The following is a 25,574-nucleotide window of genomic DNA, read 5'->3' as shown; positions in this document are numbered from 1 at the left end:
GGTCTACTCAATATCAACTGGTTATTTCTTTTTACTTTTCATTGCATTGTCAAGCACGTAGGTATTTATAGGAGTCAGAGATATCGTAAGAAAAGGCCTAGATGAACAATTCAGTTTAGATAAGTATTATTTTGGTCAGTAATATGTAGCGGCCAATGAGTAAGGAGAATAACCATATTCAGCCTGGGATTAAACCTCCATAGTATCCCAAAGGTCAGATATAGGCTTCCTCTATATCCAAGTGATAAAGAGATAAAAATAATTTGCTAATGAAATTTTAACAACTCTTAAGATGGTTTACCTCGTAAAACTCGAGTCTTACGGCTGTAATTAAATTTGTGTTTGTACAAGCGTTTCAGTTAGTTCGTGTCTGTAGACCAATTATTTCTGGATCAAGATGGTCAGTATTCAAATTAAACTAACCAATCACTGAAACTGATGTCAACAGTAATAATCAATGATTACGGTGTGCGTTCTGAGTACGGTCTCTCTCTCTCCTTTGACAAGTTGGTGATTATGTAATTCGACACCCCTGCAAAATCTTCAGAGATGCAAGATGTGTGCTAAGACCCGATCGTCCCATACAACCTTACTCCAAGTCTGCAATAAAGGTGCGTTCTTCTGCGTCGAACGCAATAAACATGCTACTGTTTATTACATGTAATAATTTGAGGATCTGTGGATTCTATCACACGCTGTTCTTATTCTGACCTATATTCTGTTAAGGTCAATTGTACCCTCGCCGGGTCTCCAAAACTGTAGTAAAAATTGTTTACTTAAAAGCTCACAAGTTGCACCTTGTGTAATTTTGAGTTTTAACTTGACCAGTCGAATCTCTCGGATACGTCATCGCAATCATCATCAGTTTTCCAATTCTAAAACATGCTAATACACCGTCATGGAATCCTCAAAGAGTCGAGCAAGTTCGTCTTCTCCAGGGGCACCGGCTGGGGCAAGTTTTGTCACACGATGTTGAGGCAGTGTTCCTTTGACAAGCGCTGGAATGTCTTCCGGTTTATAACCCAGGGCGGTAAGTCCATTATCTACCCCGGTACTGTGCATGAAATCCCGAAGAGTGTCCGACAGCAATAGCCCGGCATCTGCCAACTTAACGTTATTTGTGTCCGCACCTAAACAAGTCAGAGAGAGAATACTCAACTGTGCACGGATCAACAAAAGAAAAGTATCAAGAGATAAAATTCGTACGCAGTTCGTGAAAATATCCTCTCCATCCACACGTTATACATCCTGTTTTGAGTTAAATCTATTTTTAAGAGCTTGTTCAGTTATTTGTTTCTCAAACTAATCTGTGGCTCTGTCATTTTATTGTGAAAACTCATAATGTCGTAGCTGCACTCTGGAAAGAAGGGCAGTTGTTGACTAAGATAGACGTTTAAGTAAACAATACAGGGTTAACTATGGGCTCACCAAGGATTTTTGCAGCTTCCAAATGCCTGTCAGGACATGCTGGAGCCGTGAAGCGAAACACCGCTGGTGCTGTAACCACTACAGACAAACCATGTGGCTAACAAACAAAACACAAATACTGTGAACAATGTCGGATCCAGACCTTTAGATAGGGGGGGGGGGGGGGGGTGGTCATCCAGACCCTGAGATAAGGGAGGGCCCGGTCTCCAAAAAAATTTTTTTCGGCCCTTTGGGCCTCAATTTGGTCTTAAAATAATGGGTGGGGGAGTGGCAGCCCCCCCCCGGGCCCCTCCCCTGGATCTGCCACTGCTGAATCGTTTGAACCCAGGAGTCATTTCTAGCCTGCGCGCAGACACTTTAAACCTTGTTCATAGCTATATGCGATACGTGGGCCGGCTGAACCGCAGGCTAGTCATTTCATGAGTAGGTTGAGTTTGATCGTCCGGGTGAACGTGGTCCTGAATAGGACTGTTGTTGTTGATAGTGACTGACGTTTCAACATCCTTTGCGGTAGTCATCTTTAAAAAGTTTAAAATTGCCGGCTTTACACGAAGGCAGTTAAGTATATCATAAAGTAGACACTTGGGCCAACACATTTTCTTCGTTCCTCATAAAAAAATAATAACTTTTACAATATCCTACCACAAGAGGGTGTTCCACTTCATACTGCTTAGCTTTGTAAGACTTGACGAGGCCGGAGATGGGATAGGACATCCCATGACTGCAGACGTAAAGGGTGATTGTTAGCAATGACGATGGATAAAGTTTCATCCGAAACATAAACTGCCGGTTAAACAGTAGTGATATGTCAGTATTGTGTGTTTTCTCAAAACGATCAATAGGGTACCTACAGTAGCACTACCTCCTTACTTAGATTAATCCTAAGGAGTTTCATAAACAGTATCATTTCTACTCGGCGAGTTTCCTTATTAGCCAATCCCCACTCTTTCTCCGCGGAGTAAGTCAACCAGACTGCCAACGAATTGACCAAAAATGCCTCATGTTGTTAAACACAATGTGTAGCAGCTTACCATAAGTGTACACCAGCATTTCCGAACCCTACTCCAGCATAAACACTCGCCAAATGCATATTGGACCGGGCTTCAAGGTCCTCGGAATCCTTGATTGATCTGATGAAATAATTGTTTGTCTTTGAGTAAGTGTTTAGACCCTCGTTAACAGCAAGGGGCGGGGCACAAAGCATGCTCTTGAGTCATGCGGTTGATTAGCTGCTACAGTATCACGCCGGTGAATACATACGTAAGATGCAGACCATAACGAGCACTGTTTGCAAAGGAGTCTCGTGTGACTATGGTTTAACAAGTCAGTAGCATAACATAATACAGCTAGTCTTATCTTGGGATCTAAATAAGACCTTCGGGCTCTAGTTGTAATATCCATACAAAGAACTTGTACGTTTGTCTTCTTCCATAGCCCACGATTCTTTCAAACTTTAACCATGTGTGAGACACAGTGTCATGCCAAGACTTACCTTTTTAAGTATTTTGCTACAATACCAAGCGCATGTTTGGACCAAACATCACTGACCGGGTTACTGCCTTGATACGCTGGGCGCAAATTAGGATTCGTGGGGCGAGGACCACGCATCTGGTAAGGAATGGCCGTGTACGACTCGATAGCATGGCTAAAAAGGAGCATTGATCATAGGAGAAAATTTGTCAGCTCCTTCACTCACAGAAACCTAGACTAAACCACATAACTATCCAACATCTTTCTGATCTGAGAAAACTAGCCACTAACGTTCGAGTGCTATCAGTCTTACCATAATACGTCATATCCGCTGTTAGCTGTCAATCTCTCGGACATGTGAAGGGTATGTAAAGGATCCACAATTCCTAGCAAGGGTCGGATAGCACGGTTTGCAATACCTGTCAAGAAATTTTTAAGGAGTTTAGCTTCTTCCAAAATTGAAGTCTCCTCTTTTAAGTGTTAGTAGAGTTACTTTCGAATAGCTTTCAAACGGATATGCGTGAAAGCAAAAGCTCGCCTCTCAATCCATAAAGAAAGAAGGTAAAATGTAAGCTAGAATTACCTGTTTTGGTTTTCAGTGGCTCGTAATCAAATATAGCTACACCAGTAGTCTCACTACCTGAAAATTCATGTATGATTAATAGCTGACAAGTTGCAACCTCGTTCAAGGGTTCTACCCAACCCTACGGAGCATGGGGATGGGTAGGAGACAACCCTGGGATCAAGGTTGGACAAGCTGAATCCAATCAATCAATCAATCAATCAATGCTAATGTAAAAACCAGAATAAAATGACAGACACACTGAGGGATTATAAGCAGTGAATGGAAGAGATGGTGAGTACTATAATACAGTAATCTCCTGCTCCCCCACTAAACTAGCACAGCAACCCTACCCTCACAACGCGTTTTTAAATAATGAGACACACAGGAGAAGTTTTTCAACAGGTGATAAAAATAAACATCCACGCTTACCTGTTCCTGCAGTTGTTGGAACTGTGAATTTAAAAATATATATATCAGATCAATATATAATAAATATTGCATGTAAGTTCTTCAAATTATAGATCATCACATTTTAAATTATCACTGTTAAAATGCAAGGTTATGTTCTTTGACACCTAACAAGTTCAGTTTCTGGATTTTCTTTCAAATATAAGACACTTCTGCTTCACTTTCAAGTCAGTTTCAAGACAAAACAATTCAAAATTTGCCAAATTAACAGTATGTATTCCTTAGAATAATAGAAACTGTACAATGCAATAAATCGTGTAAAAGGCAAAGTTTTGGCAAAGTTTTCAGTGGTCTGAAAGCAACTGCAAATGCAACTTTCTGTTCAAATAACAACAAAGACATAACGTTACTAGCGCAAGCTAACTTTCACTTTCAACTAAAACCACTGAAGAAGAGGGAGAACCCACAAAATGTCTGTTTTTTTGCCAAACCTTTGACTTCCTTGCTATAGAACCTTCTCCTTGCCGATGAACAGCAACAAGTTAGATCTACTTGCATGTATGAAAAGAAGCATGTCTGCCTCACTTGTAGGAAACGAAACTTCATTGTTTTGTCTTCAATTTTGGTTTCTAAAAAACAAGTCTCAGAAGTGCATTTGGACAGATTTTGAAACTAAAGTGATCTACAGTACATGATACAAAGGAGTTTCCTTACTTGCTATCAATGGCTTCAGAACTTTGTTAACTGGCATGCCTTTACCAATAGGTTCATTCACAAAATCTAGGAAATCATTCTCAGGATGGCATAAATAAAGATTGGCAGCTTTTGCTGTGTCAATCACTGATCCACCGCCCACAGCTAGAAAGGAATCAAACTGACCTCTCTTGGCAAAATCTATAGCATCCTTAAAACTAAGAGAAACAAAAGATTTATTTAGTGAACAGATTTAAAACTTGGTAGGGCACTGGTTGTGGGACAAAGAGACAAATTAAGAGCTTACCACAATCCTTAGTTTAAAGATCCTTCCTATAAACAAATTCTCTGTGTGTCAGAGACCAGTATGGTGTTTCGTGCCACATGACTACACAGCTGCATAGCAAAAAAAGGGCCCACTTCTTTTCCATACTAATCATACTAGGTATTTGTTTAGGGATACATTTTCCTCCAAAAAAATTCTACTTTGCCAGAAGCTAGAGATTTTTCTTCATGAATTTTTAGACCACAAATCTTTCCAAATTTTTTGAAAACCACAAAAATCCATTGTAAAATACGAACCCACCAAAATACAAGCCAAAATGTTCTTACCAGAAAAAATCCCTAATCATGAAGTTCAAACCCTAAAAAATAGTTTGCCAGCTTCCACTCAATGCAACCCTTGAATAACCCCTGGGAGGGTACCCTTGGGTGTGACAGGGCCAAAAGTAGAACACTGTATTCACCTGGCATCTGTTGGTTCAATCCTGACCTTGTCATAAAGTTCATAATTGACTCCATTTGTTTCCAGAGACTCGATGGCTGCTTGAACAGGAGGTAAATTTACAAGCTATAAAATTCCATAATAAAAAATGTTGGTTAATTACACTCTAACCATATAAGAATAAACTATTTGCCTTCTTGGTACAATCAAAATTAAAGCAATACAAATTAAACAAGAACCCAGGTGGTTGACACCTAGAGATATAATTTAATAATATTTATACAGTTATAGGCATTACGATAATGATTTAATGCAACAAAATTTATCTACGGGTATATATATATATATATATTTTTAAAAAGTTAATCTTACCTTTTGATCTGTAATTACACAGACTTTCTTCAGGCCATGATTTTTGAAATCCTTTAAAAAATGAATTTAAAAAAATGGTCATTTCTGAAACAAGATGCCAAGGATATATCCCAAATTACTAATATTATAAATTTAAGGGTAAACATATTAAGCACAAACTTATATTAATTTTTATGAAGGACATGGCTTTTGCATCATAAGCTGGATATGGGACCACCATTCCCTACCTAGTCATCCATTTCCACAGAAATGGCTTGTCGTTTAAATTGGGACAATCACAGTATTTTCAGGCTCAGCCTGATCGAGTTTAACTGGTCAAAATATGCAAGGAATCAATCAAAAAGAGTAGGAGATGTAGAGCGTGGTGGTTAGATCTACCTTTCATGTGGAGAGGGAACTGTGATTGATACTTGAAAAGATGAATCACCTGAATTTTGCGCAAATTATTGAATAAACAAAATAAATAAGTCTGCTGCCAATTGAGCTAACCCTACCATAATTATATCCTGTTAGTTCATCAACTTGTCATTCACTTTTTAAGCAGAAGCACAGGCTTACCATGCCAACTTCTCTGGTGACTCCTTCTCCATACCTGATGCTAGAGTTTGCCACCTAATAAAACAATAATTTTTGTTAGCTCTTCAGAAAAAAACTAACTGTAGATAACAATAATTGTTACCTATAGTTATTGCATTGTTATTACAATTATTGCGATTGCATTTCCTTATAAAACGGAGAGTAGCACGAAAGCTTCAAATTATCGATTCGCTTAAGTTAAATTACCTTTGTATCGTTGAAACAATACACTAACCCTTCGGTCTAGAGTCAAAGGACATGACATGCGTTGGCATCCTTTGTGAGCCCACAAATAGTCATAAGAACCCCAATTTTACGGGCGATGCAGATTAATGCATGGAATTCCGTAATGCCTAGGTTGATTCTAAATTTCCTTTGTCTCCTTTCATGAATAATAATTTTTAGGGCTACTAGATAAGGGAAATAAATAATCAACCTACAATCGGCGACAAAATTGTTGAGACATTGTACTTAAATAGGGTAATTTCGGAGAACAAAAGAATCTGCACCCCTCCCCTGTCCCCTCCATTCAAAGTTGGGGTGTTTGTTGTTTTCTACAGGTAGCTAGAACAAGGGCACAACATTGCACGGAGGGGATGGGGGAGGAAAGCTATATTTCCTCCCTTTGAAGTTAATAAAACGTAAAAAAGCCCAGTTTTGGGCGAAGTGTCTCAACTCATTTTGTCACCGATTGTAGGTTAAAAAATTTTACCGAAATTTATTTTTACTTTGACAAAGGCATAGTCCCCAGCTGGCTTGTGGGTCCATTCCTAGCAAGATTATTATATTCTTGACAGGTTCTTTCTAACACTATTTATATGCTACAGGTCAAATTGATTTCAAGTCAAAACATTTTGACCTAACTTGATCTCATTAAAAAGAATTTCCTCCTAAGACTTGGAGACAAAAGAAATTGAGAATTAATCAAGTTAGATTAGATCAATATTAACCTGGAAATAAATTTGAGTGGTAAAATATATAAACCTACCTTTCAGTTGTAGGGAAATTCAACAACTGAACAAAAGCTAATGCCATTAAATATGACCAACCCTAACATATCACAGTTAGCCTACGTGCAACTAAAAATGAACTGTCTGTACAAACCTCAAAAGCACATTCTGGTTCAATATGGTCCTTTGCAGTGGAAGATAATCTAGATCCTAAAATTAATATTAAAAAGTACAATATTAATTTTACAGTCTTACATACCATTTTTGGCACAAAAGGTACCCCTTAGTTTTCATTTTGACAAATCATATCCCTTTCAAATATCTAGTTCAGAAATTTGTATCCTTTTTAATTGCTGTACATGCACTGTCTTTTAAATATGAAAAAAAAAGGGAAACCTGGAAGTTTCGAATTTTTACAGCCATAAAATCCCTCTGTTAGACCTTTTAGGTCCTTTCACAGACCCCAATGACAGATTTCCCTAACCTTTCATATACTTTAATTAGTAAAACCCCTACCCTTTCATTGACCAGAAGCCTGAAAAAGGGTACCCCTCCCCCCGTTCAGGCCATTATGGGGAGTACCCACCCCCACCTCCTCCCCCTCATGCAGGCCCCACCCGCCCCAAGCATGAAATGTGTGGTTAGTTCGAATTCTGGCTGTTGGAGACGATCACTTTAAATTTTCCAGTGCCTTATTAACAAACCTGCGGAAAATGTCTGCGAATGAGCCGGGCATCTGCATCTTCAAAGAAAAAGCCAAGAATCAATAAATCACTGCTGACGAGGAATTTCGTGGAAAGTAGTTGTACATTTGTAATTGTAACATTTCAAGTGTTCAGTAAACGTTTAAACTCGCAATTCAGGCACTAGAATGGAAACATACAAATCTTTGATACTTACGATGATGTTCCAATGATTCGCATCAACCGCAGAGCCTGATCACGTAAAGAAAGAGAAGCCATTATCGCAAGCACGTTTACCTTGCATTTGAGCTAAATTTTACCAGGCGTTGGATTCGGGATAAGAGCGTAGACTGGGACCGGAAAAAAAACTGTTCGTACCCAGTACTTATCCGTACACTGTATTTACGTTCGGCAGGAAAACGTTCTGCCCCAACAGGCTACAACATGTGCACTGAGCATACGTGAATTTTTTTGCCCAGATCCCCTGGCCCGGTTTGAAAAAATGGCGGGATTTCAAATATTTTATTGCCTAAAAATAAAATGTTTCCACTCATAACCTGGAAAGAACAAGCAATTTGTCTTCAGAAGTTGCAAGCTGTGGTTATAACGGGGGGGGGGGGGGGGGGGCGATTTTTTTATACCCCATTCTAGAATTCGCCCTAAAACTGATACCCTGTTCTAGAAATGGGCCAATTTTTTATACTCCGTTTTAGAAAGTTTGTAAATTGAAATAGCCCTGTTTTTTAAAAAGATATTTCTTTATTTGTTCGACTTACATCAAATAAATGCTTCTTCATAATCAGCAACAATTTTAGGCAGAAGATAAAGTCCTGATCCACAATTTCTTATACCCCGTTCTAGAAAACACCTCTGAAATGGATACCCCGTTCTAAATCAGGAGCTTCAAAATCACGACCCCGTTGGGCGGCACATACCCGTATAGGTAATGTATGGGAGTACCCCCCCCCCCCGGGGGTTATAACCTTCTCATCACTTAATTTTCTCGAAGAATACCTCATAGTAAAACGGACATTAATTTCCTTGCGTTGTACTGGAAATGTGCATGCGTAGGTCCGATTTTTTTCAAGATGCATTCACAAAATGTGTTCATATAAGGAAGTTCCTGGATATATAAGGTCCGGAGCTCCACTGTGGACACAAAAACAACATATCTTTGTACAGTGATTTGCCCCCAAAAATTAACGCTTGCCCACAATGTGTTTGAAGCCACTGAACTTTGTTGCACTCGAACTGATATTTTAAAACTCACGCTCGATCGGACACTCGTAGCTTCGCAGATCACTAAAATATAAACAAAATCCTCAATATAGCAGTTATTGCGTTGATATGTGGGCAGAAAAAGGTCAATCTTTATCTAGTAAAATCTTCCCAAAAATCGGTTTCAAACTACTATAGTTTTTTAAACTTGATCGTTTCACGCAGATAAATTTTGCTTTGTCGTGTTGTCAAGTTGAACATGCATCACACCTGTCAAAAACCTGGCTACGCGTTGGCAAGATTTCCTTCAAACAATCATGCACAAAATTCAGCTTATAAGTGAACTTTAAAAAAAGCTTCAATCATGTTCAATAAGGTTGCAAAACAACAAATTATCATTAAAACAACATAAGGCTAGAGGCTCTTGGCTGACAACAATGAAGAAACGAATTTTCTCTCAAAAGCAAAATATCAGTTGCAAGTTTCGCAGCCAAGCCATGATTCACCATTTAGCTATTTTTAATAACTGCACCATGCGAGGGTCTTCATTCAAGCAAATTAAACTCAGCGAATTATTAGTTTATTAGTTTGTTATTATTAGTTTGTTTTTAGACTACGAGTAGTCCCCCATTTTTCCTCAGGGATAGTAGACCGTACGAAACGCGAGCGCGCGTGAAAATCACCCCACGCGAGAAAAGGCGACATGTTTCTCTCTCCCCGCCGCGTGTCGCCTTTTCTCGCGTGGGATGATTTTCACACCCGCTCGCGTTTCGCTCGCTCTACTATCCCTGAGGGAAAATGGGGGACTACTCGTAGTCTAGTTTGTTTTGCTCACTTCAGTCAAATCCAGCTCCAGCTATTGTTTACGGGCAAAGAAACAATTGTTTTGAAGTCACTAGTAACCGGCAGTTGTCGTTCTCCTCACAGCGAGTGAAAAGGAAAATTTGCGTACAGAACGAGAAAACAAAACTATTAAATTAAAAATAAAAATAAAAAAATGAAGCTTCTGACTATTATTACTTGAGCAACAGAAAAAGGATCGAAGTACTCTTTTCTTCTCGAGAAAGCTTGCTGGCCATCTATTTCCGAGAAAGCTGGTTCTGCAACGTGAAGGTAAATTAAAAAATCTGGGCACGTAAAAAAAGTAATCTTAACTACTAATAACAGAATACAAGCGGGTTTAATCCAGCCCGACGGAAGGCGAATTGAGAAGCACTGGACACAAAATCAACTCACAACTCGAATGCACAATTATCAGAAAAATACTCGCCTCTTTGAAAATGTTCAAAACGTTTATTCCACCTCGGACTGACGGAATGATCCGTTCTTCCTTTGGTTGTTCTGAATCCAAATTAACTTTCAAGTGACGAAAAAACAACAAGAACAACATAAAACATTACAGACCTCTACAAGGAGCACACGTTCGCATCTCGGGCATTTCACAAACAAACACAGTCAACACGGCCAGTCATCACTAGGGTTTTGTACATGATGCTAGCATTTTTTCGAGCATTTTAGTGAGGCAAAAGCATTAAGCATTATTCGAGCATTTTAGTGGCATTTTCCCCCGGAAAATTAATTTTTCCGAGAAAATAAAATCGAAATTAACTTTTTTCAGGAGCCCATGCCCCACGAGCTCCTGCGTTTTTAAAGAAAATGAACACTAAAACTCAAAATTCACAAAAAACCTAATACAGCTGTTTTTTTGGCTGTATTTATGAACTTGTACACGTTGTCGTTGTTACTTGCAACACTTGCACGTTTTTGTGAGTGTAAAGTTTGAAATTAATTTTTAAAAAAACTGTTTGTACAATGAGCATTATCCGAGCATTTTAGTGACTTTTTTGGGGAGACCGAGCATTTTAGTGGGAAAAATGGAGCATTAAGGTGGAGCATTTTAGTGGGGAAGCAAAAGCATAATGTACAAAAGCAGGAGCCTATCAAATTTGATGGGCTCCTGACAAAAGCCTAGTCATCACACAGAAAAGCCCGCCTTGAGCCTGCGATAAGGAATGCGCAGAAGCTTGCGGAGAACGTTCTCGCCAGGGGTTCCCTGCCCTGAAGTATTTACGTGGTTGCACTTTCCAAGATGACGGCTGTTCTCACAGAAGAACCACGTTTGGAAGAGAAAGTTAATGATGCTTCTGTTGAAGTCGATGAGGAAGCTGAGGAACTTCAAGAAAACGGTGTAGATTCTTCGAGTAAGAAAAAAAAGAAGAAGAAGAAAAAGAAGAAAGGTGGGCTTCATTTGTTTAGCCAGTAAAAAAAAATATTGCTGATTAATCAGTTCCTTGAAGGCTTGTATGTCGTAACAGATATTAAGAATGTTTTCTTCTCTATGAATTGCTTTAAAGTTTAAGGTTTTCTTCCCTACCTCGTTAAGAACTAGTCTTTTTTGGACTTATGTATTAAGATTCTACCTGATGAATGTACTTCAAATATGGTATTTTGTTTGCACATGAGCTTACAAAAACCGAAATTAAAAATGCGTAAAATTATTTGAAGCCATTTCTACGGATGTCATGAGCGTGTACGCAATATTAAATTTTCGCTCCCATCTTACCATGCATGTAAAGTACCATACACATGCTTAAAGACCTAGTAAATCACTTAAGAAAAGATTCAGTTGGTCAGTCAGAACCTTTTTACAAGAAAATGGAAGACTTTTAATAATAATAATAATAATCTTTATTTCTTAAGATAAAATCACATATCCTAATTTACAATATAAACTCAAAAAACTATTTACATATCATATCTAAAAATTATTCTGTTACTAAAAACGTTCTTAAACCTGTCAGTGTAGATTCTAGGGACAGAGACTGACGTATTTCTAGGATTGTACCTCATGTTCTTTTCCTTAGGTAAAAACTGGAAGAACGGGCATTCGGGGTCATTCGACCTTTTTTTGTAGAGTGTCTTGTCCGCCTTCTCTAGCAAATCCCTGATATTTACATTCTTGGACATAAACTTTCTTTTCATACACCGGTGTAAAAAATTCTGTATTACAGAAAGGTCGGAATCTGAGGCACCATAAACCGGCAGAGCGTAAGAAAAATTTGGTAAAACTATTGCGTTAAAAAGGTGATCTACTTCCTCCTGGGACATTCCTTCCTTACGTAAAGATCCTAATACGAATAATGACTTGTTCGCCTTAATTACCTTCGCGCGCACATGACTACTGTATTTACAATTTTGTTGGAAAGTAACACCTAATATGGATAACTCTGCGCACTGCGGTATATTATTAACTGGCACGATGTCCTGACTGAAACCTTTCTTACGGAAAATAATCTCCTTGCATTTTGTTGGATTGCATGTTATGCGATTGCGGCTGGACCAGCTAAGAAACTGATCCACCAAGTCAGTGCGACACTGGCCGTTTCCCCAAAAAGGGACGATAATTGTAGAATCATCAGCATATTTAAACAAGGCTGGGGGACCTTCTAGATTGATCTCCAAGTCATTAATAAACACGTTAAAAAGATATTTGGGAAGATTTCCACACAGCCGCATAAGTTCAAAACTTCCTTTTTTGTTATGTATAAAAAAATGATGTCAAAATTGTCAGACTTCCAATGAAACCACTTGCCTGCGTCTTGAGGTTAAACTTCATTTCACCGCGCTCACCAAAATCTAAGTATTACATATCTACACTCAGCTGAAAGCCTATTCAAAATGCATGACACTGAGAAACTATATTTTTGTGATTACAGATACAAAATACTTTACAACTCAATTTGTAAACAAGGAAAGTTTATTAGTGTCTATAGTTGAATTTGGAATCCAGATGTCCAGTTTGCATGTGCTGCATGCAGCATACAATGCCTGTCATGCATGCACAAGATCTTTTCAAGTTCTGCCATCCCCTACAGACTGGCACTGGAGTTTGATTGACAAGCAAATGGCGTGAAATTTACTTCTTTTTGGGAGGGAGGGGTTAATGTAGATAAGTTTATCAAAATATCATATTACTGGATTAACATATTAATTAATGGTACATTGTGTAATAACTTATGCGTAATATGTAGGAGGTGGAGAACAAATCACAGAAGTAATGAATGGAGAGGTCAATGGAGTGAATGGTAAAGCTGACGAAGATGCCACTGAAATGACAAATGGTATCCAAACTATAGATGCAGGTATATACTGACTAAGTTAACTGATCAGTTTTATACTTCTAGGAGACAGGGTTTCATTATTTTGGGTTCCTTCAACTTAACATTAACAGGGTTGTCACTAAGATTTTAAGTTGCCAGGTAAATACGACAAATAGGCAGGGAATCAAACAGCTAGGGATTTCTTTTGGGTTTACTTTTCTTCTAGTTTCCTATGAAAGGGCCCTGGGGACCACGTTTGTAGTAGCTGGGGGAAATCCGCGGCCCCCGGTTCTTAATGACAGCTGTGATAAAAAACCTGACAATAATTAACTGGAATGTAGTAAAGTTAGTTTCTGTTAGAAGAACAGAAACAAACTCTGAATTATTTTTATCTACCAACTCAAAAGTAGCAGTCAAGGCCTCTTCTCTCAATAAAGACAGGGAACTTAGAATACTATCATTTAACAAAATATTTTGTGACAGAAATTTCTTGTCGTAAATCAATAAGGAATTTGCAGTCACGTCTTTCGTATATGTTACAGGTCAAAACTAAATTCAGTTTAACCTAGGTTGATTTTCAGTTTTTCATGTCTCCTCGTCCTAATTCATGAATAATTAGGAATAGGAGACAAAGGAAATTGACAGTCAACAGAGGTTAAAAAATTTTAACCTGGATTTTATTTTGACCTGCAAGGCCTAGGCCAATCGTCAAACTTTTCTCTAATTTGGGTCAACCTAAATAAAGTTAAGATCATCTTTTGGGTCAGACATCGAACTTAGGACGCATCAAACCAATCAACTGAATCAGACTAAAAAGCAATTTTAGCCAGGCATCAATAAAGTTTCTCCTGAACGAAGCTCAATATACATCATCATACAAATTTTTAATTTATTTGTTTAGTTCGTTGCATGTGAAGATTGACGTTTGTTCCATAGATGATCTGCAGATGTTCTATCCATTTGAAGGAGACGGATAGAACATGTTGGATGATCCAAACTCTTTCAGATGAACTTAGCTGAGTCAGACATCGAACTTTTTATGAATGTAACTCATTATGTTTAGATTGTCTCATGAAAAGTTCGATGTTTAGCCTAGGCCTAAAATATACACTGTAAGACTGTCACTGATTGAGCCATTATAACAGAATGATAATAAAGAGACATTATCACACAGATTCTTTGAAAATTAGTTTTGGTGACCTAGTTGATCATCTCGAAAGCTGTCACCTATGCTTCTCAAATCTGATATCTTCAATACATGTAGGTGTTAAACACAAATCAATAAAATAATTTTTGGACTAATTCTAGCCTGATAACTTTAACAATATTAATGGTTTTGATTTGTTATGGCTTTTATCAGATTGCCCAGATGCACAAGAAGGAGAAAATGATTCTGGAACTACTGGTAAAAAGAAGAAGAAAAAGAAGAAAAAGCCAGCAGGAGCCAAAATTGAAGAGGCTCAAGGTAAGCCTGTCAGTGGTTAGGGTGCTGTTAAAAACTTATGATAGTAACCTGTACATTACGATCATGAGGTCCTCAACTGTTCATAAATATAATATGTGAATTAACCTTAAATAATATTATCTTGATTGAAAAATCAATTCATTTGGAAAGCTGTTATTAACTAATCATCTGCATTGTTTTTCCTTCAGTCTATAAATTTTCTAAGGGGTTGTTGTCGTGTTCATATTTGCAGACTGTTTTAAGTCAACAGGCAGACAACAAACCAATCCACCCACTGTGCCGATATCAGAACTCTTTCCAAATGGTGACTTCCCTAAGGGACAGATCATGAGCTATAAAGATGAGTAAGTATTATGGTGTTCAGATTGCTTACATGTTATTTTGATGTGTTCTAATGAAAGGACTTTGCGTACATGTATGGGGTGTTAACTAGGTTTCCAAGTTGTAACAGTATTGTCTTGTTTTGTCTAGTACACAATGTACTACATTGAGAGAGAAATCATGAGGAAATACGTAACTATTTAAACTATCAATTTAGCTAGACAATGAGCTGGTTATTTATTTAGTTATGAGTATATTTATGTGACATTTTGATCTCATTAAGTAAATGGACACTATCTTAACATGCTTTAATGTCCTTTTATGAGAAAAAAAATTGTTCTTATTGTCTATCAAAAAAAGCTTGGAACCTACTTTGGGTTTCTCAAAGTGTTGTGTCAGTGTTGCTTAAAACTTTTGGAAATATCAAGTGAATGATAATTTTCACTTATAGTAATCAATGTTTGGATTTTTATTAGTAATTTGTGGCGTGAAACCAATGAAGAGAAGAGAGCCTTGGATCGAGTGCATGGTGATATTTACAGTGATGTCAGACAGGCTGCTGAAGCCCACAGACAGGTACAAAATATAATGGTGAACTCTTTATGTCGTCATAATCACAGTTACAGACCATGTGATATAATCCAGCGGAGACACTGGCATTCAAATATTTGTCTATGAGCACACCATGCCCAGGTTGCTCAAAAGTAGAATAGCACTTATCCACCAGGGTCAAGTTGTACGAAAGGTAGATAACACTATCCACTGTAAAAAATCCTTTCCAGTGGATAGCATTATTGGTCTCCCTAATACTTATCCACTGCATAGTGATTTATCCAGCATATTGCACTATTCAACAATCAAACAACCGGAAAGTGGTAACATAATATGATGTTGGGGAGAATGTTATCCACAATCTGCATAATTCCTCACATCCTACTCAGCTTCATTTAATAATAATATTGCTAATTATATGGTTACTATTTTGTTTTCAGGTCAGAAAGTATGTGCAGGGTTTTATCAAGCCTGGATTAACTATGATAGAAATATGGTAAAGTAATAACTACACCCTGTTCTATTAATGTTGTTCATTACTTGTTTACTATTTTGATGTACTCTAATTTATAAGTGGTTTAGACAGCCCCTTAACACTATGATATTCTTAACAGATGTCAAATATGTGTAGCTCATAATTTCTTGTTTTCTTTTATCAGTGAAAAACTGGAAGCAGCCTCACGTGCTCTGATCAATGAGAACAAACTCGAAGCAGGTACTTGCGTTAATGTTGTCTCGGATTTTGGTTCAGCAAATAATGGATAGGTTGCTTCAACAAAAATTATTTCTCTTTCATAAGGATTCAATTTGTTACCAGCAACAAAGAAGTGAGGACTTACTGTTAAACCCAGTGATGAGCTGCTGGCACAGTAATTTAAGTAAATATTAGTTGCCATAAAAACTGCATGTATGTGTTGCTCAGGCTTATTCTGGTCACTCAAGTAGAAGGGTAAGATGATTTGACCTTAGCTTGGCAATGATTCACCCATCACAAGTATGGGAGAATGTGAATGGTCCATGCATGTACAAATTACAGTCAACTCCCTCTAAGATGGACACCTTTGGGACCGGCAGTAAGTGTCCGTCTTAGAGAGATGTCCGTCTTATAGAGAGTCAAATAAAGGGAGTAAAGAAAGGCAGGGACCAACTCTAGGTGTCTGTTTTAGGGAGGTGTCCATCTTATAGAGGTGTCCGTTAAGAGAGAGTCGACTGTAAATGATCTAACATGTACTGTGATGGATCTCTGTAGGTTTGGCATTTCCTACCGGATGCTCTCTGAACCACTGTGCTGCTCATTACACACCTAATGCTGGTGACAAGACAGTGCTTCAGTATGACGATGTCTGCAAGATTGACTTCGGAACCCATATCAATGGTAAGGCTGGGCTTCACATGTAGGACAAGTAATGTCAACTTCCATAGACTTCCTTAAAAGGGACACAGGTCTCATCTCGTTGGAAAAATTAAAAGTGTGCCTGCTGATGATGATGATGATGATGATGATGATGATGATGATGATGATGGATAATGATGATGTCAATGATAATGGAAAAGATTATGATGATGATGATGGTGATGAGGAGGAGGACAATGATGATGACAATGACGACTGAAGATGGATGATGGTGATGATGATGTTGATGACAGTGATGACAACAATGACAATGATGACAAAACTGCACCATCCATGGTTCCCCTTACTAACAATTTAATTTCAATAAACAGTCAGCCTTGATAACAGTAGGAAATTCTATGATCTTGTAATGTTCAGGAATGGTTTACAGTGTATTGTACTATTTCACTTTGTTCCATTATTTCAATTGTTTATACATCCTCAGAATCATAACTTTGACTGTGTTATTTTATTTCAGGCCGAATAATTGACTCTGCATTCACAGTATCATTTAACCCAAGATATGACAACCTTCTTGCAGCAGTGAAAGATGCAACAAACACTGGAATCAAGGTAACAAATTTGAAAACTCCCTTTTTTTACATTCAATTGATTTTTTAAGTAAGTGTGCTAATTAAAACATGGCAGCAAGGAGTAGGTCTCCGTGCCTTTCCTCAGCAAGTAAAATGTTTCAGAGAGAAAATGTGGCAAGTGCAAGAATGAAATTATTGAATATTTTTTTATGCTATCTGCATATGATTATGATAGGTTTCATTGTCTTCACTACAACACTGGCCTCCTTTTTGTGTCCAAGTTTATTTGTGTTTTTGTTTTTGTTTATGACACAAAGGAAGCAGGAATTGATGTGAGATTGTGTGATGTTGGAGAAGCTATTCAAGAAGTTATGGAATCCTATGAAGTTGAGCTTGATGGAAAAACGTACACTGTGAAACCTATCAGAAACCTGAATGGACACTCCATAGCACCCTACAGAATTCATGCTGGGAAAACTGTGCCGATTGTCAAAGGAGGAGGAGGAACTAAAATGGAGGTTTGAAATCTTTACATGTTTCTTCTGTGACAGACATATCACTCAGCCTGTATATACTTCTTTACTTCTGCTTCCTGAGTTGAAGAATGGATCTTGACAGTCAAACCCGGGAAAACCATGAACACCAGAAATATTTCTGGAATGTTATTGTGGTGCAAGAAAAAAGCCAATCAGGCATGAGGAAACTAAACTGCAAGTAAGAACGTTAATTAGTTTGCATTTCCCGGTACATCTCACTGTAACATCACAGGAAAATGTACCCTGTCTTCATTAAAATGCCCATGACACTGACTGACTCTATCATTAGGTTTGCTCATTAAAGTTGATCTGGATAATTTGTTGTTTTGTTTAGTTTAGTTATTCAAAGTGTGTAAACAAGTTTCTGGTCCTTTTGAAAGAGCTTCAATTTCAGGAAACCTCTTTCGTGGCTTTCAAAACACCTGACACCCTTTAAAAAATATTCTGAATTATTCTTCAGGAAGAAGCTCATCTTTTCAGGCAAGAAAAGAACCTTGACTTAAGTTGTCTTTCAAAGCAAAAACTGGACTCCATGTTTTAACATAGTATCTCAAAAAGTTAGAGACTTTACTCAATACTAAGACTTTGTTTTTATATTTATTTTGATTTTAAATAAGGAAAATGAATTTTTTGCCATTGAGACATTTGGCAGTACTGGTAAAGGTGTGGTTCATGATGATATGGAATGTTCACACTACATGAAGAACTTTGAGGTTGGACATGTTCCTTTGAGGTAGGTTAAAACTCTGTTGTAATATGGAGTGACTGTGTTCACATGATAAACTATTTGAGCAAACTTCTTTTAAGAATTAATTACAATGTTGAAGCTGTGTATGGTTTAGGAATAGTCATATCTCAGATAACTTTTTATATTCTTTCTGTTAGGTTGCCTAGAGCCAAACAACTTCTCAATGTCATCAATGAGAACTTTGGGACTCTTGCATTTTGTAGACGATGGTTGGATCGCTTAGGACAGGTACTACATTAGTTTATGTTTAGGGAGCATTATTAGCATCTTGATGACAGTGATGAAAAAGCAAAAAAAAATCATTAGCATGGGCAACTGTGCCAAGTGTGGGAAAGCAGTGGACAAATAGAATGTGCAGACCAATGCCATTCAAGTAGAGGAAGAATTTACCATTGGTAATGTGTGAGCTTGTTCAATGCATTAGAAAATACAGAGTTTTAACATTTATTTCTCAAATGGGTGGCTCCTAGCTCTTAAAATGTTCTACAATAGTTTTTATTTATTGGTATAGGATTTAATGGAGCCAAAACCATTTGTGGAATTACACACATTTTAGGCATCCTACTGATTTATGATCGAAAGTTATGACATTGTAGATATTATTTTAAATTTAAACCCAAACTATTATTTTTATTATTACCCCGATTGATCATAGAATTTCTCACCAATAAAAATTTCACAGCATGTCAAAAAAGGTTTCTCCATGTACATCACTAAAATCAGTTTTTTTTTTTTCAATTATCACAGACAAAGTACCTTCTAGCCTTAAAGAACTTGTGTGATGCTGGCATTGTGGACCCATGTCCACCACTGTGTGACATCAAAGGCTCTTACACAGCTCAGTTTGAACACACGATATTACTGAGACCCACTTGCAAAGAAGTGATCAGCAGAGGAGAAGATTACTGAAGAGACTCACTGTGCTTGATTTCAGAAGCTGGCTTATTGTAATCACCATCAAAAGTACAATATTCTGTTTTTGTCTCATTTTTACAAGTGATAGCGGGAGATACAGTGTCAAAAGAAAGTGCAGCTCATTCATATATCACCCTTTTGTTGTTTCATCCAAAACCCTAAAATACAAAAATAATGTGAGGATTTGCTTAAAGGTGCATAGCAATGAAGTATTAATAATATAAAATAATAATGCAGTTCAAGGACTTTAGGAGGTTGTTATTAGCCGAGGTGGATGACAGCCTCGAAGATCCGCTTGATTCGTCAATTGATACAAAAGCTGAATTTAATACTTGTGTTTTAGTACACATTCAAAATATTTCTAAGATCGTAAGATCCTTATCCTTACTCTTCCGCTTGGTAGAGTGGGCTCAGTTATGGCCATTCCTTTATTAATTAACAAATATAATATAACAAACTGTGCTTTAGATTTCTTACCAGTGACTGTTAAGTATTTTATCCAGAAAAAACCATAGAATCACTGAATATGCCCAAGGGTAAGCAAGCAATGAAGTACTAATAATATAAAATAATAATGCAGTTCAAGGACTTTAGGAGGTTGTCATTAGCCATTCACAGCCTCGAAGATCTGCTTGATTTGTCAATTGATACAAAAGCTTAATTTAATACTTGTGTTTTAGTATTCATTCAAAATATTTCTAAGATCGTAAGATCCTTATCCTTACTCTTCCGCTTGGTACAGTGGGCTCAGTTATGACCATTCCTTTATTAATTAACAAATGGATGCTCACACTTGAAAAAACCATTTTGACTCAAGAAAAAAACAAGAATGGCCAGTCCAGAAGTTTGCACTGGGACACCTCAAAGGCTCTACTCATAGGGTGGTCTCACTGCTGCTTCTAAACAAAGTTGTTTTAGCCAAGGGATTAATGCCAATCAGGAACTGCAAAATTTTTGAATGAATAATAATGTGCAAATTGTAACATACAGCTTATAACAGCAAGGCTTGTTACCAGCGGATTGTATTTATTCAAACTACAGATATACATATTGATAGGTTAGATGGCGAACCTATCAGATAGGTTAGATGGCTTACAGTATGTACTCAAAAGGCCATTTTCACGATGACAGCAATTGACTACAACTACCAGAATTCATTTCAGTTTTGCTTTGCTATTTAAAATTGGTGATCCCGCTAAGGTTTAAAGAACAATAGCCTTAATTTGCACAAGAAAACAACAAACCAAAGTGTTCTGGTAGTTGTACAGTGTAGTAAAATGATGTTTATCATGCAATTGTCCTATTGGTAAAAATCTGTTTGGTATTCTGTTTAATAGTTTCACATGATTTGAATTTAATATGAACTGATCAATGTATCTGTCTAGTGCAAGCAGAAAACTATAGAAATAGAGAATTTTGTAACTATTCCAAGTTGACTTCCTTGTTAAATTAAACTTTTCATTCCTGTTGTTTTCCCGCTTTTCTCTGCCTTCCTAAAAGCTTTCTATGTCCTTCTACCCCTCTGTGTTAATGACAGCATTGTAATTGGCATAAAGATAAAGGTTTGAGATAAGTTCAACCATTTTTGGCTGAAACATGATAGTGCTGGCTATAATAATAGTAAAACTGTTGGTTCCTATTCCTCAACCCACACACCCACACCCACTACACATCACATGCAAGTAAAGTTTATCAAGCAAGCATTATTTATATTTTGCAAAATTGAGGTCTGCTAATTCCTGCATACTACTTTTCGGCAGCATTTCAACTATAGTCTGAGATGGTTCAAAAAGGAAATCAATCAAACCAACCGAACATGGTCAGTGATTTTGTTACAAATGGTCATGTTGAGTCCTGGGACTCATCTTGTGAAAAGTCATGAGTCCCAGCTGAAAAAAAATGAGTCTGGAACTACACTTAATGTAACCAGCATGTAGTACTAGCTCATGTTAGTCACTGCTGATAAATAAGTATTTACTAAATTGAATACATTACTTTTTAGATTCGTAAATTTTTATCCGAGGTTAAAAGGTTCCGAAAAACCAGTTCATATGTACATGTACTGTCTTTTAAGGTGTTTCGATACAGTTTTTCAGAGGCGATACCGATATTTTTCAATCGCCTCAAAAGTGATTTTTTCCTTGTCCGATCGCTATAAAATTTTTACCAGTAACTGGCTATGGATTGAGATTTGTGAAAATGTAGTTTTACATAAAATCGATATTACTATGACAACAATAAACAAAAAAATTTGAAATTGATAAAAGCCGAATTTTGTGTGATCTAGACCTGCTACTGAAAATCCAACACTAGGAACTTAAAGTTTGGTGTTTAGCAAACAATATCCGTAAGAAGTAAAAAATTCTGTATGTTTGAATTCGACTAAAACGAAAAAATATTTCAAACCTTAAACTTTCAGTAGCCGTGATAGTTTATTTAATAAAAACGTTATAAATGACTCAAATTATTCTTAAGTAGCATAAGAATGATGCTTAATATCATATTTTGATGCTAGGAAATTTTGGTGTACTTTCGTTCATGCGATCTTAAAATCTAACCCGTTTTCTCACCACCTGTATAAGTGCAACTTCATTCAGAATTTGGACTTTTAGCGCTTTCTTGTATATCTCCAAAACGACTCGAACGAATTTTTTTAAAATCTCTTCACATAATCTCCATAATGTATATAAAAATGTCTGAAACTTTCATTAAGATTGATTCACTGCAGCACCTTGAAATTTCAGGACAAACTTATCCTACGAACCGGACAAAAATCTGCGTTACAACATTCACTGTTTTGACGTTATGCTAATTTTTCCAAAATAATGCGCACTATACATACCTCCATGACTAGTACATTTTAGTTTGAATTTATCGCATCTTTTGAAAGTAAAACATTGACAATACTCACACTGAAATGTACTAGTCATGGATATATGTATTGTCCGCATTAATTTGGAAAAATTAGCATAACGTCAAAACAGTGAATATTGTAACGCAGATTTTTGACTGGTTCGTAGGATAGGTTTCTCTTGAAATTTCAAGGTGTTGCAGTGAATCAATCTTAATGAAAGTTACAGACATTTTTATATACATTATGAAGATTATGTGAAGAGATTTTAAAAAAATTCGTTGGAGTCGTTTTGGAGATATACAAGAAAGCGCTAAAAGTCCAAATTCTGAATGAAGTTGCACTTATACAGGTGGTGAGAAAACGGGTTAGATTTCAAGATCGCATGAACGAAAGTACACCAAAATTTCCTAGCATCAAAATATGATATTAAGCATCATTCTTACGCTACTTAAGAATAATTTGAGTCATTTATAACGTTTTCATTAAATAATCTATCACGGCTACTGAAAGTTTAAGGTTTGAAATATTTTTTTTCACAAATCTCAATCCATAGCCAGTTACTGGTAAAAATTTTATAGCGATCGGACAAGGAAAAAATCACTTTTAAGGCGATTGAAAAATACCGGTATGGCCTCTGAAAAACTGTATCGAAACACCTTAAATATGAATAAATCACTAAACGTGGAAAGTTTCTCGAACTTTTACAGCCATAAAATCCCTCTGTTAGGCCTTTTAGGTCCTTTCACAGACCCCGATGACAGAGTTTTTAACTTGTACAATCCCTGCCTTTTCGTTGACCAGAAGCCTGAAAAAGGGTACCCCTCCCCCCGTTCAGGCCATTATGAGGAGTACCCACCCCCTCCCCTCCCCTCATGCAGGCCCCACCCGCCCCAAGTATGAAATGTGCGGTTAGTTCTGGTGGTTGGAGACGATCACTTTGAATTTTCCAATGCCTTATTAACAAACCTGCGGAAAATGTCTGTGAATGCGCCGGGCATCTGCATCTTCAAAGAAAAAGCGAAGAATCAATAGATCATTGCTGACAAGGAATTTCGTGGAAAGTAGTTGTACATTTGTAACTGTAAAATTTCAAGTGTTCAGAAAACGTTTCAACTCGCAATTCAGGCTCTAGAATGGAAACATACAAATCTTTGATACTTACGATGATGTTCCAATGATTCGCATCAACCGCAGAGCCTGATCACGTAAAGAAAGAGAAGCCATTATTACCAGGCGTTCGATTCGGAATAAGAGCGTAGACTGGGACCGAAAAAGAACTGTTCGTACCCAGTACTTATCCGTACACTGTATTTACATTCAGGGCGGAAAAACGTAATGAGCATGCGTGACTTTTTTTGCCCAGATCCCCTGGCCGGGCTTGAAAAAATGGCGGGATTTCAAATATTTTATTGCCTAAAAATAAAATGTTTCCACTCATAACCTGGAAAGAACAGGCAATTTGTCTTCAAAAGTTGCAAGCTGTGGTCATAACCTTGTAGTTACTTAATTTTCTCGAAGAACAACTCGTAGTAAAACGGACTTTAACGACTTTAATTTCTTTGCGTTGTACTGAAAATGTGCATGCGTAGGTCCGATTTTTTTCGAGATGCATTCACAAAATGCGTTCATATAAGGAAGTTCCTGGATATATAAGGTCCAGAGTTCCTCTGTGGACACAAAAACAACATATCTTTGGACAGTGATTTGCCCAAAAAAATTAACGCTTGCCCACAATGTGTTTGAATTCACTGAACTTTGTCGCACTCGAGCTGATATTTTAAAACCCTTGCTCGATCGGACACTCGTAGTTTCGCAGATCACTAAAATATAAACAAAATCCTCAATGTAGAAGTTATTGCGTTGATATGTGGGCAGAAAAAAGGTTAATGTTTATCTTGTAAAATCTTCCCAAAAATCGGTTTCAAAGCAACTATAGTTTTTTAAACTTGCTCGTTTCGCGCAGATATATAAATTTTGCTTTGTGTTGTCAAGTTGAACACGCATAACATAAATTAAACTCAGCCGATCATTAGAAAATACAGAAAATTACACATAAGGGTTTGTTTTGCTCGCCTCAGTCAAATCAAGCTGCAGCAATTGTTTACAGAAAAAGAGTCAATTGTTTTGAAGTCCCTACCGGCAGTTCTCTACTTCACAGCGAGTGAAAAGGACAATTTGCGTACAGAAATTGAAAGTTAATCTTATAAAGAACAGAAACCTTCACAGTGCACTGGAAAACAAAACTATGTAATGAAAAATGAAAAAAACTCTGTCTATTATGTAATAAATCAAGGCAAGAGCCGTCGTAATAGTCTCGACCGTGTTTACTCAAACTTTACTCTTTTTCGACCACGAGGTCCTAGCCCTAGTTTTACATCATGTAATACGACACGAAATGTCCTCTACTCTACACTATCCCCTCTCTAATTAAAAGGGTGAGTCTCCGGATTCACGGACAACACTTGAAAGTGTAACAGTGTCAAAGTAACCAGTCCAGTTCACAAGCAAAGGAAAGAAAACTAATACAAAAAAAACTGTCCATAACAAATCATAGTCTCAATATCCTCTTAGTGCTCGAGCCTTCTTTAACAATTTTGGTCTCAGTTTCTTAATCCGATCTTTTTCCATGGTCTGCTTGTCCTCCAGCATTTGTACGCGATCTACAATTTGCTGTAGACTACTGATAACCCATTCTCCATAACGGTCTGGGGGTCTTCTCACTCGCACCGGTCTTCGATTCTGGAGAGTAGGCTCCGGTTCCAGTCCTTCACCTTCATGTTCACTCCCTTCCTCCTCGCCACTGAGGTCAGGTGGGTCAGATTGAGTTGGTTTGCTTGTAGCATCTAGGGTATCTACAAGGGGGCCACCGCCCTTAGTGTCTGGCGCTTCCACTGAAGGATCACTTCTAACATCCCTTTCCGCCCCGCTGGGCTGGACGTCATCCGACTGACAACCACTAATGTCTGGCGTATCGGGTTGTTGGCTTGACAGTTCAGGATCACCTTCCAACAACTCACTCTCTTCTTCATCTGCACTCATTGCTACCCCAACAACTGTCCCATCTTCTTCT

The 25,574-nt window shown here is 37.4% G+C and overlaps 3 protein-coding genes and 1 long non-coding RNA gene across 6 annotated transcripts in view; 2 read left to right on the top strand and 2 right to left on the bottom strand.

Annotated features, from left to right (window-relative positions):
- Positions 1-540: 540 nt before the first annotated feature.
- Positions 541-23,725, bottom strand: LOC140922806 (hydroxyacid-oxoacid transhydrogenase, mitochondrial-like). 3 transcript variants are annotated; one of them, XM_073372830.1, is made up of 15 exons: positions 23,667-23,725; positions 23,471-23,508; positions 7,341-7,396; positions 6,219-6,272; positions 5,661-5,711; positions 5,311-5,414; positions 4,586-4,782; positions 3,893-3,913; positions 3,482-3,538; positions 3,212-3,317; positions 2,921-3,073; positions 2,460-2,558; positions 2,071-2,149; positions 1,429-1,525; positions 541-1,130 (listed from the first exon to the last, which is right to left on the bottom strand). In XM_073372830.1, exons 1-15 carry the CDS (start codon positions 23,687-23,689, stop codon positions 886-888), a joined length of 1,380 nt encoding a protein of 459 aa, XP_073228931.1. In that variant the 5' UTR covers positions 23,690-23,725; the 3' UTR covers positions 541-885. The 3 variants fall into 3 exon arrangements, with proteins under 3 accessions (XP_073228931.1, XP_073228930.1, XP_073228932.1); XM_073372829.1 differs by lacking the exons at positions 23,471-23,508; positions 23,667-23,725 and adding exons at positions 7,891-7,928; positions 8,087-8,237 and having other exon boundaries at positions 543-1,130; XM_073372831.1 differs by lacking the exons at positions 23,471-23,508; positions 23,667-23,725 and adding an exon at positions 8,087-8,168 and having other exon boundaries at positions 548-1,130.
- On the top strand, positions 11,149-20,071 carry LOC140922804 (uncharacterized). The gene is made up of 13 exons (XM_073372828.1): positions 11,149-11,324; positions 13,119-13,229; positions 14,548-14,652; positions 14,885-14,996; positions 15,450-15,549; positions 15,966-16,021; positions 16,185-16,240; positions 16,775-16,900; positions 17,397-17,491; positions 17,769-17,969; positions 18,605-18,720; positions 18,873-18,963; positions 19,483-20,071. The coding sequence occupies exons 1-13, from the start codon at positions 11,177-11,179 to the stop codon at positions 19,642-19,644; spliced, it is 1,479 nt and encodes a 492-aa protein (XP_073228929.1). The 5' UTR covers positions 11,149-11,176; the 3' UTR covers positions 19,645-20,071.
- Positions 11,833-12,603, bottom strand: LOC140922725 (uncharacterized). Its single transcript, XM_073372741.1, has one exon. It carries the CDS (start codon positions 12,601-12,603, stop codon positions 11,833-11,835), a length of 771 nt encoding a protein of 256 aa, XP_073228842.1.
- The window catches only part of LOC140922809 (uncharacterized), a 20,126-nt gene continuing 14,655 nt past the window's right edge, over positions 20,104-25,574 (top strand). The window contains exon 1 of the long non-coding RNA XR_012164109.1: positions 20,104-20,654. This is a non-coding gene — a long non-coding RNA (uncharacterized lncRNA). The remainder of the gene's footprint in view (positions 20,655-25,574) is intronic.

This window comes from Porites lutea, chromosome 13 (genome assembly GCF_958299795.1).
Source record: "Porites lutea chromosome 13, jaPorLute2.1, whole genome shotgun sequence".
Classification (NCBI taxonomy): domain Eukaryota; kingdom Metazoa; phylum Cnidaria; class Anthozoa; order Scleractinia; family Poritidae; genus Porites; species Porites lutea.
This window is presented reverse-complemented; position numbering and strand designations above follow the sequence as displayed.

Excerpts from the sequence above, each read along its gene's own strand:
- LOC140922806 (XM_073372829.1), bottom strand. The coding sequence starts at position 8,148 with ATGGCTTCTCTTTCTTTACGTGATCAGGCTCTGCGGTTGATGCGAATC. Across the intron at positions 3,914-4,585 it reads TCTGAAGCCATTGATAGCAA|TTCCAACAACTGCAGGAACA; the intron begins GTAAGGAAACTC and ends TTAAATTCACAG. Across the intron at positions 2,150-2,459 it reads AATGCTGGTGTACACTTATG|TCATGGGATGTCCTATCCCA; the intron begins GTAAGCTGCTAC and ends TTACGTCTGCAG.
- LOC140922804 (XM_073372828.1), top strand. The coding sequence starts at position 11,177 with ATGACGGCTGTTCTCACAGAAGAACCACGTTTGGAAGAGAAAGTTAAT. Across the intron at positions 16,901-17,396 it reads CTTCGGAACCCATATCAATG|GCCGAATAATTGACTCTGCA; the intron begins GTAAGGCTGGGC and ends ATTTTATTTCAG. Across the intron at positions 17,970-18,604 it reads GAGGAGGAACTAAAATGGAG|GAAAATGAATTTTTTGCCAT; the intron begins GTTTGAAATCTT and ends ATTTTAAATAAG.
- LOC140922725 (XM_073372741.1), bottom strand. The coding sequence starts at position 12,603 with ATGCGGCTGTGTGGAAATCTTCCCAAATATCTTTTTAACGTGTTTATT.